The following is a 12,905-nucleotide window of genomic DNA, read 5'->3' as shown; positions in this document are numbered from 1 at the left end:
TCTGTCTTTCTTATATTGAGTTCTTTACCTAAAGTTCTTCTGGTATAAATTTAGAACACACATTTTGCCCTTTGGCCTCCAAGAAAGGCTGTCTTTGATCAGGATCTTTTGGCAAATGTGACTTAGAGTTAGAACAGCACCTTCCAGGCAGGGCACAGTTAACTTGTCTGTTATTTTTCCTTTCCCACTTGCTTTCTCTTTGCTAAGGAGCCAGGGTCTGTCCTCATGGCATCCTTCCCCTATCATTTACTGTCCTGGATCTTTTACCTGGCCCCGTGCCTCCCATCGCTTGGCAGAAAGTTTCAGTGGTCCAGGGGCTTCAGGAAGAGGAAGGCAAAGACTGGGGAGTGAGGAAGAGCAGAGACCTCAGCATGGGCAACAACCGAAGGCACCACCACAGTCTGGGTGATCAAGGGAGAGGGCTCTGGTAGTTGGTTGCCTGGGTTTCCACAACCTATCTCTATGCAGTTACATGAGATGAAACCTGGTTTCATAGACAGACAGGCAGACAGACAGACAGGTAGACAGACAGATAGCTAAAACCTGGTTCCTTAATTTCCTCACTTATAAAACGGGGTAGGGTACACATTTCACAAGTGATAGAATTAAAAAAAAACAAAAACAATACAAACAGACATGGCAACATGCTCAGAATAAAGCCTGGCACAGAAGAAGCACCCAAAATGTTAGAGATTATAATCAGGGGTCTAGGTCATCAAGAAAGTATTGTATTCCTACAGAGATTGTATCACCAATGTCAAAACTAAAAACTTAGTTATGAAAAATCCATAAATGCAAATGTATGATCGAGAGCTGTTTATGACCAATTTGCAAAAATAATGGTTAGGTACTTAATCATCATGCCAGGTAAATTTAGTTGTAAGATTTGAGTCAATGCACACGGATTTTCTTTTTCCATTTCAGGATGGTGTCTTACCTTGTAGTCAAGGCTGGAACACAGGGTGGTCTCTTACCTGTGTCAGCCTCCCAAATGCCAGGGTGATGGGCATGTGTCACACTTACCTGACTATGCTTTTTAAAAAATATTAGACGCCGGGTGGCGGTGGCACACACCTTTAATCCCAGCACTCAGGAGGCAGAGCCAGGTGGATCTCCGTGAGTTTGAGGCCAGCCTGGTCTACAGAGTGAGTTACAAGACAGGCTCCAAAACTACACAGAGAAATCCTGTCTCAAAAAAAAAAAAATTAGACATGCATTTGTAATTCACATGTAGATAAATAGGCAGATTATGTAAGAACACAATGTTACAACTTTAATCTTGCCTAAAATCTAAATAAGCAGTATGTGGGGTTATATTTCTACATGTGCTGAACAATAACAACCATATTTAGCTAAATAAACTAAGATGAAGGATTGCAATAGTGATGTTATTTAGAAAATGCAAGATGGCAGGAAGGTGGAGGGGTATGTTTTTATCTCCCATTTAATTCTATTTTGTAGAAACAAGCTATTATTTAGAATAGACGGGTGAAGCCTTTTTTTTTGTATCTTCATCATAACTAGTGAGAATATATGTGAGAATAAACTTATACTTCGTGAATCTCTCTGCTGTACCACAGTGCCTGTAGGAATGGGCTAAGGAAGCAGGTGGATAAAGAGAAAGTGGGTGTTGATGACAGCCATGCATGAGAAAATTGAGAGTGATAGATCATGAGTAATAATATATTTATAGCTTGCTTATGTTTATGTAACTAATTTCTACATGTAAGTGATAAAAGTAATCAGACTTTTTGACACAGGAATTAAAATCACATTTGCATCATATTTAATAAAATGCATACAAATTATAAGAGCCTAGAAAAGGGATTAGCTTAGAGGAACAGTTTCTGACATCATTATGAAAGTTTTTTTTGTTGTGGTGGGTATTCCCAGAAAGCTTTTTGGATGCAGTTGAGGATTTCCTCTTTACCAGATTTTGATAATAATGTCCTATGACTCACAGGAAGCCAGCGCCCCTATAAAGAGACTCCAGAAGAAGCAATACACAGTGGTCCTTGACTGACTACACATCAAACCTGCTAGAAGAACAGAGAGACAGAAGCAGAAGTAATTCACCTGAGAAATCCAACACCCCGGCAACCATTCCACAGAACAGTAAGTGCATATTCCAAGCCAGAGGAGCCTTGGGCCCAAAACATAGGTTTATATGTGTGTGCACACATGCAAAAAGCCTTTGATAAAAAGATCTGTCTAAGCTGTTATAGCATTTGTAATTAAAACCTGCCTTTTCTCTTTGTTTAAAATGATGAAAATCTTAAAGTTTGTATCTCTTCACTACAGTAAATGTCTTTGAAATAAGTAGTGAGGTACAGGAATCCTTACCTAACACCTCATGGTGTTACCTTAAATCTGATGATAGAAGGGTGTGAGTAACCCACGTTTAGAATTTTTTTGTAACTAATTCTGTACTTTCTCTCCTCAGAAAAGTATCTCCAGTCCAATTTCTGGGTGAGAGGAGCTGCTGGAGTCATGAATGCCTCATGGTTTCTCTCCACTCTCACTTTTGGTAAGCTGGAGTCATTGCAGACCAGGGTCTCTCATCTTCACCCTGATGAGTCTTAAGAGTAGGAAATTTTGTTGTGTGGGACTGCTCTGTGCTCTGTAAAGTGGTTTGCAGGACTGCTGACCTCTCCCTGTAGGGTTCTGCCCTCTGGTAGGAATAGTTAGTTTCCTTACATGGGAAGGACAGAACCTAAGTGACCTATCAGGCATTGTAAAGATTCATTCATTTGGTTCCTGAAATGGGGCTCAAACAGGTATCACACAGCATCCAATGAAGCTTTGTTTTCTCTGACTTCCAGTGTACCATGAAGTTGGAGTATTATGTTGTGATTGTAATAAAGCACCAGTGGATAGTCAGTCACACAGTGCTACACAGAAATGCTGAACCCTCCAGATGTTTCTCTTTTTACTTTTAAAAGCAATAGTTTGGGCTATCACAAAGCCCCTATAAGCCAAAAATAAGACAACATAAAGCAAGACTAAACTTTGCTATTCCTTTCTTAACCCAACTCAGTGCTTCTCATTGGAGAGAACGTGCTTGGTATTACAACACCTCCATCGAACTCATGACGTACGATGAAGCCAGTGCGTACTGTCAACAGAAGTACACACATCTGGTGGCGATTCAGAACAAAGAAGAGATCAATTATCTAAACTCCAATCTGAGATATTCACCAAGTTATTACTGGATTGGAATCAGAAAAGTCAATAACGTATGGATCTGGGTGGGGACCCACAAGCCTCTGACCGAGGAGGCTAAGAACTGGGCACCCGGTGAACCAAACAACAAACAAAGAAATGAGGACTGTGTAGAAATCTACATCAAGAGACCCAATGACCCAGGCATGTGGAATGACGAGAGATGTGACAAAAAGAAGCTGGCTCTGTGCTACACAGGTATGAAGTTTCTGGATGGCAGAAGGTTGGTTTTGTGTGGAGGCAGCCTGGCATATTTAGAGTACTCAATATGACTGGTCTCTGCTTTGCACATTTTCTGTTTTTAAAGAGATGATTGTAAAGCATTCCAACAGTAATGTCATCTTTTATTTTTCACTGATTGATATGAGTAAAGGCAAGAATGTATGGATGTACATATATGCATACATAGTTGTATATAGTTTTATCAATATACAGAGTAAAAATACTCAGATACAGTACATGTTTTAGTCGTTTGTGGCATGAAACTATCTTCAGAGATGTTATGAATTAATGTTTTTTTGCTTGGTGCCAAGGACAGCTACTCTGCTGATGTCCGTTTATTATCACTAAGTTATACAACAGCCTGGAACTTGGGTCGGATGTGTCAGTAAAAATCTTGAGCATTTAGTGTTATCTGGATTGCACAAATTATAGACTAAAAACAAATTTAAAAAATTCATGCTCAGCACCATAATAATTGATTGTCCTCATCTGGATTGTGCTTTCTGTAGCTTCCTGTACCCCTACATCCTGCAGTGGGCATGGTGAATGTGTGGAGACCATCAATAGTTATACTTGCAAGTGTCACACTGGCTTCCTTGGACCCAACTGTGAGCAAGGTAAGTCTTGTCCTCACCTGTTCCTTCTCCAAAGATGGTAGCATCCTCTCGTGGTCCAGATGGCTTGGAGCCACATATTTCCTCTACTTGAATACATAGAGTAAGAGCACTGTAGTAGCTGGGATTATCAAGTCAGACCCTCCTGGGTCAAACTCCAGTCTTACTGCTTGTTACTTATGGCACCTTGACAAAGCAGTCTTACAGGATGACTGAATATTTCAGTTGTATTAAACTAAACAACTTCACGTGACAACTAGCTGTATGAAGATAATAATAAAAACAGCTTTATAACCTAATGGTTCCATAGAGCCTGGACCATTGGAAATGTTTAATGGGCAATAATTATGGTGTCTGGTGCTCCTCTCTCTTACACAAGGTGAGAGATGTGCAGAAGTGTGACTTGGTTCTTTTTTTCAGTTGTGACCTGCAAAGAACAGAAACACCCTGACCATGGAAGCCTGAATTGCACCCATCCTTTTGGCCTCTTCAGCTATAATTCCTCCTGCTCTTTCAGCTGTAACAGGGGCTACCTGCCCAGCAGCACAGAGACCACCATGCAGTGTATGTCCTCGGGAGAATGGAGTGTGCCTACTCCAGCTGCCATGGTAACTCTCAAAATGCACTAAACCTTCTCACTCCTGCCCATTGCCTTAGTTTTTACCCAACTTATAACTTTTTCCAATTAAGTTCTTCTGTTGTTTCATTTAGTAAAATGTATTCTCTCTGTGAGCTGTATGGGTGATCTGGTACCTGTTTGGTTAAACATAGGATTTGTTTTTTATTTTTTTAATGGGTATTTCTGAGGGTCTGATGACATGTAAAGGAAGATGTCATGGAGACAGTGGAAACACATCTAGACAGCCTCATGACTTTCTCATGGGCTTTCCTGTTCAGTTTTCCCATGAATTGGGACCAACTTTAGCACTATTATAATCAGGGAGCTTCAATATCTCTTTGCACAGTTCTCTGGTGCCATCAAGGAGATTCATGGCTCAGGTCCTTTGTATGTTAATATTGCTTTTACACCAAGTCAACAATCTTGAGCTAGAGGCTGTTATTTTTGTTGTTGTTGTTGTTGTTTATGTGTATAATAAAATAGATCAGAGATCATCCAGCATAGTCAAAGCAAAAATCAGTAAGAGAAACTGAAAGTATGAATAAAGACTAACACATTTGTTATGGGTCTATATGTTATCAAGAATTGGCACAGGAGTTTGGGTTACACCCTTTGAAGATGGGTTTCACCTTCTTTTATAAACCCAAATTCAATAGAAAGTGAAAACATCTATGGAAATTTCTTTGTGTAAAACTCTCTCTTCTCCTTCATCTCCTCAGTGGTTGAATGTGAAGCTTTGACACACCCTGCCAATGGAGTCAGGGCATGTACCTCAAATACTGGGAGCTTCCCATGGAACACGACCTGTACATTTGACTGTAATGAAGGGTATCAGAGAGTTGGCGTTCAGAGTCTACAGTGTACCTCATCTGGCATCTGGGACAATGAGAAGCCATCGTGCAAAGGTAGAGTTCTTCCATGTTGAGATTCATCGCATTCTCTTCCTCAACTAAGGCTTGAAATGGGCAAGCCAGGCTTACTGACTAGAATGGGTGTCTTTCTGACACCACGTGGAAGCTTCCTTCCTTGTTCTTTGGCGATGTAAAATTGTTCCCTTTCCCCTCCCTCTGCACATTAGACCAGTGTGGAGGTGCCATATTCTTGTTAAAGTTGCCCTGTATTGTGTCATTATCATGGAGATATTGGATCACATAGGGAACACAGCAGCCTTCCCAGGAATTCGTAATGAAGAATTCTCTTGAGTTCTTTGAGCATAGCTCTGTGCCAGTTGAACTTGCATCAGATGACAAATGTTCTCCAGTATCACCGTGATATTATCTCACCCTTTCTCTGATTTCTCAGCTTTCCAGTGTGAAGCCTTATCCAGGCCACAATGGGGCTACATGAAATATCTTCCCAGTACTTCTGGACCTTTCCAAAGTGGATCCAGTTATGAGTTCTCCTGTGTACAAGGATTTCAATTGAAGGGATCAAAAAGGCTTCAGTGTGGCCCAAGAGGGGAGTGGGACAGCAAAAAGCCTACATGTTCAGGTACATTCTCTTTAGAAATTATTTGTGTGTGTTTGTGTGTGTGTGTGTGTGTGTGTGTGTGTGTGTGTGTGTGTGTGTGTTGTGTGTACTCCAAAGTCCATGTGTGGAGATCAGAGGACAACTTGCAGGAGTCAATTTTCTCCTTCTCATATGGGTCCCAGAAATGAAATTGAGGTTGTTAGGACTGGCAGCAAATGCCTTTACCTCCTGAGACATCTTGCTGCCCCCTGTGACATACTTTGAATTTCATAGTGAGATAGAAGCTACTGAACATCTTTGTGGCTTGGTTACCCCAAGACATCTGCTATAGCCCAATGCTTACACCTCTGAATGGCTCCTCTCTTCCAGCTGTGAAGTGTGATGCTATCCCTCAGCCCCAGAACGGTGTCATGGAGTGTGCTCATGCTACTACTGGAGAATTTACCTACAAGTCCTCATGTGCCTTTCAGTGCCACGAGGGCTTTAAATTACATGGATCAGCTCAACTTGAGTGCACATCCCAGGGACAGTGGACCCAGGAGGCGCCCTCCTGCCAAGGTACCATTGAGTTCAGACTCTCAGGACAAACATCAACTTAGCAGTTTTGTGGTTAGGTTTTCCTAATTTCTACCACGGATGTGTCATTGCAGTGGTACAATGTTCAAGTCTTGAAGTTCCAGGAAAGATGAACATGAGCTGCAGTGGGGCACCTATTTTCGGCACTGTGTGTGAATTTACATGTCCTGATGGATGGACACTCAATGGATCTGCAGTTCTGACATGTGGTGCCACAGGATACTGGTCTGGGATGCTGCCTACCTGTGAAGGTGATGGATTGATCGATGGTGGTTGCCTAGGGAGTGGGTTGCCAAAGGGGTGTTATATTGCTAAAGAAGCTAACTGTCCATTATGTCAAAATCAGAATGGTAGGTTTTAAGGGATGGATAGAAAGAAAACAGAAAATGATGCATGTCAGTGGAACAGGCAGAATGTTTTGTTCTTATCTGCCTCCCCAATTCCCTCTCCAGTACCCTCCATTGACCCCCTCTGTTATCATGATTTATTTTCATGGCCCTCCCTTTAGACCTCTTCCTCTTCCCTCATAGTGGGATTCTGAACATTGGAAAGGGGAGATATAGAGAAGAAAGGAGGAAATAAGCATGAGAGAAGGCAAGGCTAGTTTAGTGTTAACCGGGGTGTGGTCTGATGATGTCAAAGAGCTTGACAAGGCTGTGTTCTGCCTGGGAACATGGGACACAGCCTCGACGGTGGTTTGGGAGGAACTGTTTAAATCTTCAATGCCAAGTCTCTGCTTCATGCGTTTGACTACATGGTTCTTCTGCTGACAGTAATGAATGTGCAGAGAAAAGACCAACACAGGGCAGAAAGCCTCCAAAGCCAACTGTTACTTATGCTGCTTCCTCTGACTTGTTTCCTCAGCCCCCACCGACTCCACCCGTCCCTTGGTAGTGGCACTTTCTACGGCAGGAACCTCACTCCTGGCATCGTCCTCATTTCTCTACTTGTTGCTGAGATACTTCCGGAAGAAAGGTAAATTCAGGCATCCTCTGGAGAAATGATTTTGAAAAGTGTGTGTGTGTGTGTGTGTGTGTGTGTGTGTGTGTGTGTGTGTATTTCTCACTGATGAGCTATGGTCTCTTGAAATTTTTCACTAGCATCTAAGAAAGTAGAACCTACTTATTAAATAGCCCCAGCAAATGCCAGTGTAGTCAAGCAAAAGTTTCATGATAAGGATTTCTTACTCAACTCAATGTTGAAAGTTTTAGGAAACCTATGTTGGCTGTGCTAACACTGCTTAACTCTAGGGGGCGCTACTCACTTCAAATTGCACAGTGCTCTTGGAGTTGCTCAATGAGAATTACAGAGGTGAAATGATTTCAAGTCACAGAGAAAATTGCTTGGAATAGTTTATCAATGTGCATATCTTCAGGAATAGGAAATACACCCATGGTCCCTTTGGTCTACAGACTATTTAAATGTTTTTTAATTAAAATTTGAAATTTAGACATAAGGAAATTTCATGTAAAAGTGTAGATTTTGTACTTCCCATGAGAACTTAGAAGAAAATCAGACAAGATGAGCATGCAACTATATCCTGGTGTCAGGAAGCTGCTGTGTTCTTTGGATGTTTTATCCTCTCCATTTTACCTTAATTGCCACCAAATGTTTGTTTATTACAGAGCCCTGTAGTACTGAGAGTATAAACCCAGATGAATCAAGTAAATCAGTCTAATTTGCTTAAAAGTCATTAGTCCAAATTAATAATTTTCTTTCTCTTTCAGCAAGGAAATTTGTTCCTGCTAGGTAAGTTGGATTCTTGTACAAAGTATGCTGCTTAATACCTCACACATTTTTTTTTTCTGTGCATGTGGGAAAGCAGTGCTTGACATACTTTTCTCACATTTCCACAGCAGCTGCCAAAGCCTTCAGTCATGTGGCAACTATCAAGTCCCTTCTCAAGTCATCTAAGTTCAGAACAACCAGGTATGACTTGGGCAGGTCATGCTAAGGAGGGAAAATTCCCTTTCTTAATGATGTTTCTCCCTGACACCCTCAAACTTGCCATTGGCTAAAGGACATCCCCATCTTCATGACCATTCATAGAAAGTTGTTTTGCTTCTTTGTGGAAGGAGGGGAAGGCTCAGAGTTCTGTCTTTCTTGGGTCATTTTACTTGTGGATGATCATGGTGGTGGTGGTGAATGCTAGCCCCATTCAGCAATTAGATACCTAAGCATGGAGCTAAGTTAGGGACCCTGAGTGGCTGGCACTATCCCCCTAGTCCTCTGAGATGAAGAAAATGAGGCACAAATTTCTTCATGGGATTTCTTTATGGGATCTTGCCTGAGTTTCCAAAACTACTGTGCAGGGTAGCTGGAATTCAAACCCCACCACTTTTGTGATTCTGGAATCTGTGGTCCTCAATATCTGCATTGCTACTGGGAATATATCTGGAAGGTTAAGACCTTCCAAATGCATTTTTCTTAATGAACAGAATTTTTGGTGTAGTTTGGGACTTAGAGAAAGAATGAACAGAAAGTAGATGTTTCAATTTGCCTCTCCAGCCTCCTTCCTTATTTTCTTTATTATTAACATCTTTCTTTAGCATAGTTCTTAACGATGACTAATACAGTTGAATTGCTGTTAATTAAAGCCCAAGGTTCACAAGGACACACTCTTTAAGTTATATACTCCATAGCTTAAACAGAGTTATAAACTCTTAATATAGTTATAAATGACTGATATCTACCATTACAATGCCATAGACTAGTTTCATTGTTGGAACTGAATGACATCAGGAGTTCCTATCTGGATCACTCCCAAGATGCAGCCTGCTTAAAAGATGTAGTTTATTGCTGCTATCCAGCATGCAGGATATTTGGAAGTTTTTCACACTTGCTTGTATTTGCAGGAACACAGATGTGTCCTGGGAAATAGAACAATATGCCGAAGTCGGCAGAAAATGAGCTGACTGTGGGATTCTGGTCTCTCTTGCCTGCTTAATAACTGGGATCCTGACTCCGTGGATCAAAATTCAGTGACAAGGCCAGCCCTCCACCAGAGAGACTCAGTTTCCTCTTTCCCAGCCACAGTACCAAGAACATGCTGGCCACAGAAGTTTGAGGGTATTCTCTTCAAAAGAGAGTGAATGGACCAAGCCCTGGAACAGCAGAATTCTATCTAAGTCACTGGAATTTGGGAAGAGAAACAGCATTTTGTAGCTTTGTTTTTTCTCTTGTTCCTCAATTTTTCAATGGTCAATGCTTTTATTGTTGTTACAGGGATAAATAATATTTATCAGCAGTTTTAAGCAAATAATTTTCTATCTCTCTCTTGAAAAAAAAAAAGGCAAAATCGTCATATCCTCAGACTATGGCATGGGAATGTTGCTGGGGTACAAGGTGCAAATCCTGCTGAGTGCTATGTGTTAGTACTGCTAGGCAGGCTTACTGGCTTTATCCCCATGGGATTCAGTGGCCTCTGAAGTATTCTCAGACATTGTGTTCTGTGTCCTTGCATTAAATCCACCATGCTGTCTATTACTCTTATTTCAGTGCAAGGGTCAAAAGGACTTTAAAAAAATCAGGAATCCTATGACCTATGACAAAGCAAAAGTTACCTTAAATCATTTTTTATTAGCACATCCTAATGTCTGTCTGCAGTAAACTTATCTTCAAAATGAGGAATTACTGATCAGTGTGAACTCCTGAGTATTTAACTGTAGCTGGTTTTAAGACATGGTACTATCAGAAGAATAGAAGTTGAAGAGAGAGTCTGCATGTTTGGGGACTTTCCCCCAAAAATGTGGGTTTTTTTTCTTTCTGAAAGAAAGAGCTTCCTTGAGGCCAAATGTTCTGATTTAATAAAAGCATAAATGCTAAAAGTGAAGGTGCATTTAAAAGTATTTGTTTAACGACTTGTCTAAATATGAATGTGCTCTGCATTCCTATAAAGGTGGTTCTTATGTGTGACAAGTAGCTACCCGATTCTTGTATATCATATACGATTCTCAATCCATGATGAGGGTTCACCACGTAATAGATCCAGGCAGTAGATTTTGAAAGAGTAAAAGTGTCTAACAGTTACTCTGCAGCTGTTTCATTCTCTATGTTCATATGTTCTAGAGGGGAAAGCTTGTGTGTACAGTGATTGTGTTGCTCTACAGAGATTAAAATTCCTAAGGAATTTCACCTGTGGTTGGCAAGGACAAATCCTTGATCACGAAGTGAGGGCCAAAGCTGTTCCCATCAAAAGTGTCCCAACTTCCAAATTAACCTCTTAGAGAAAGAGAGTTTTTGGAAAAGTGCTTACTGGATAGTGGCAATGGAGAAGCCAATGGTGAACAAGGAGCGTGACAAGCTTTAGTACCAAGGGGTGGGGAGAGGGGAAGGAGAGAGACAGCAAGAGACCGAGAAGGAGTAACTGTTGTGAAACTACACAATGTAAATGCTTACATATTTTGTATTAGAAATAACTGTGTGAAATAAGAATGTGCTCTGTATCTGAATTTTATAGAGTATTTTAAATTATGATTTAAAATATTTTATGGTTCAAAAGTATGTATTTATTTAAATATGTCAAATTTGTTGTATTCACATGTCAGTATAATGTTTGACAATAAATGCATTTTTACATATTTTTGTGCATATAAATGTTCTTAGCATTTTAATTCATCTAGATAAAAATCTGTATACCATAAAATTTACATTTTTATTCATTTTACATACCATCCACAGTCCCCCCTTCCTTCCCTCCTCCCACTGCCCCCACCTCTCCCAACCCACCCCCATCCACTCCACAGAAAGGATAAGGCCATTCATGAGGAGTCAACAATGCCTGGAGCTTGAGGCAGGACCAACACTCACCCCTTCCCACATCAAGGCTGAGTAAGGCATCCCCCATATGGAATGGGCTTCAAAAAGCCAGCTTATGCATCAGGAATAGATCCTGGTCCCACTGCCAGGGGTCCCACAAACAGACCAGGCAACAAACCCACTTGTAGAGGTCCTAGTTTGGTCCCATGCAGGCTCCCCAGCTGTTAGTCTAGTGTCCATGTGCTCCCATAAATTCAGATCATCTGTCTCTGTGGGTTTCCCGTTATGATCTTAACCCCCCCTTGTTGAGATAATCCCTTTTCCCTCTCGTCGACTGGACTCCTGTAGCTCAGCCTGGTGCTTGGATGTGGGTCTTTGCATCTGCTCCCATCAGTTACTGGATGAAGGAAGGTTCTATGATGATAGTTAGGGGAGTCACCAATCTGATTACAGGAGAAGGCCAATTCAGGCACCCTCTCCACTATCACTATGAGTCTAAGCTGGGGTCGTCCTTGTGGATTCCTGGAAATTTCCCTAGCTCAGGTTTCTCCCTAGCCCTGTAATGGCTCCCTCTATTGAGATATCTCTTTCGTTGCTCTCCCACTCCATCCCTCCCCCAACTTGACCATCTGTTCCCTCATGTTCTCATCCCCCATCCCTTCCCTTTATGGCAAAATTTACACTTCAATTAATTTAATTGATTGAATGATCGTGTGTGTGTGTGTGTGTGTGTGTGTGTGTGTGTGTGTGTGTGTGTGTCTGTGTCACTGTGAATGTGTGGAGATCAGAGGACATCTTTGAGGACTCAGTTCTCTCTTTCCACCATGGACTGGCCAGGCAAGTGTTTTTACCCACTGAGCCATCTTGTTGGCACAAAATTCCCTCTTTTAAAGCAGAGTACCAGGCAACCATGTACCTAACCCTGCAACCGTTCTATTACTGTACAATGAAGCCCAGCCAATTAGCAGCTTCCTCACAGTCTTGTCTCTCCCTCCCATGGCAACATTAATCTACATTCCGTCCATGGATTTGCCTACTCAGCACATTTTATATACATGGAGTACCTTGTGACCATCCCTCTAGCTCTTTTTACTTAGCGTACTGTTTCCTAGGGCCCTCCATGGGGTAGCTTGCATCAACACTTCATTCCGTTTACAGAGAAATTATATCCTTTGTATGGACTGACCAGATTTGTGTCATTCTGCCACTCAAGTGATTGTCTCTGAGTTTCTTTTCACATTTTGATCACTGTGAATAACGCTGTTGTGAACACCTGAGTGCAGCTGTTGAGGTGCAACCTTCTCTCCACCCCCTTTCGCATTTACCTGGAGGCAGGTCACACAGGAACTCTTTTCTATTTTTAGAGGAACTCTGGTCCCACTCTCCCCCCGAAGAGGCTGTTCCATTTTACAATGAGAAGGGTT

General features: G+C 41.5%; 1 protein-coding gene across 1 annotated transcript; it reads left to right on the top strand.

Annotated features, from left to right (window-relative positions):
* The first annotated feature begins 1,993 nt into the window (after positions 1-1,993).
* On the top strand, positions 1,994-10,014 carry Sele (selectin E). Its single transcript, XM_028864499.2, is given in 15 exon segments — positions 1,994-2,115; positions 2,444-2,527; positions 3,038-3,055; positions 3,058-3,420; positions 3,954-4,061; positions 4,479-4,666; position 4,866; positions 5,397-5,582; positions 5,980-6,168; positions 6,517-6,705; positions 6,798-6,974; positions 7,588-7,698; positions 8,451-8,472; positions 8,580-8,652; positions 9,579-10,014. Coding segments are annotated over 13 exon segments (1,647 nt in total). The 5' UTR covers positions 1,994-2,115; positions 2,444-2,490; the 3' UTR covers positions 8,638-8,652; positions 9,579-10,014.
* Positions 10,015-12,905: the final 2,891 nt, after the last annotated feature.

Source organism: Peromyscus leucopus, chromosome 15 (assembly GCF_004664715.2).
Source record: "Peromyscus leucopus breed LL Stock chromosome 15, UCI_PerLeu_2.1, whole genome shotgun sequence".
In the NCBI taxonomy this organism is placed as follows: domain Eukaryota; kingdom Metazoa; phylum Chordata; class Mammalia; order Rodentia; family Cricetidae; genus Peromyscus; species Peromyscus leucopus.
This window is presented reverse-complemented; position numbering and strand designations above follow the sequence as displayed.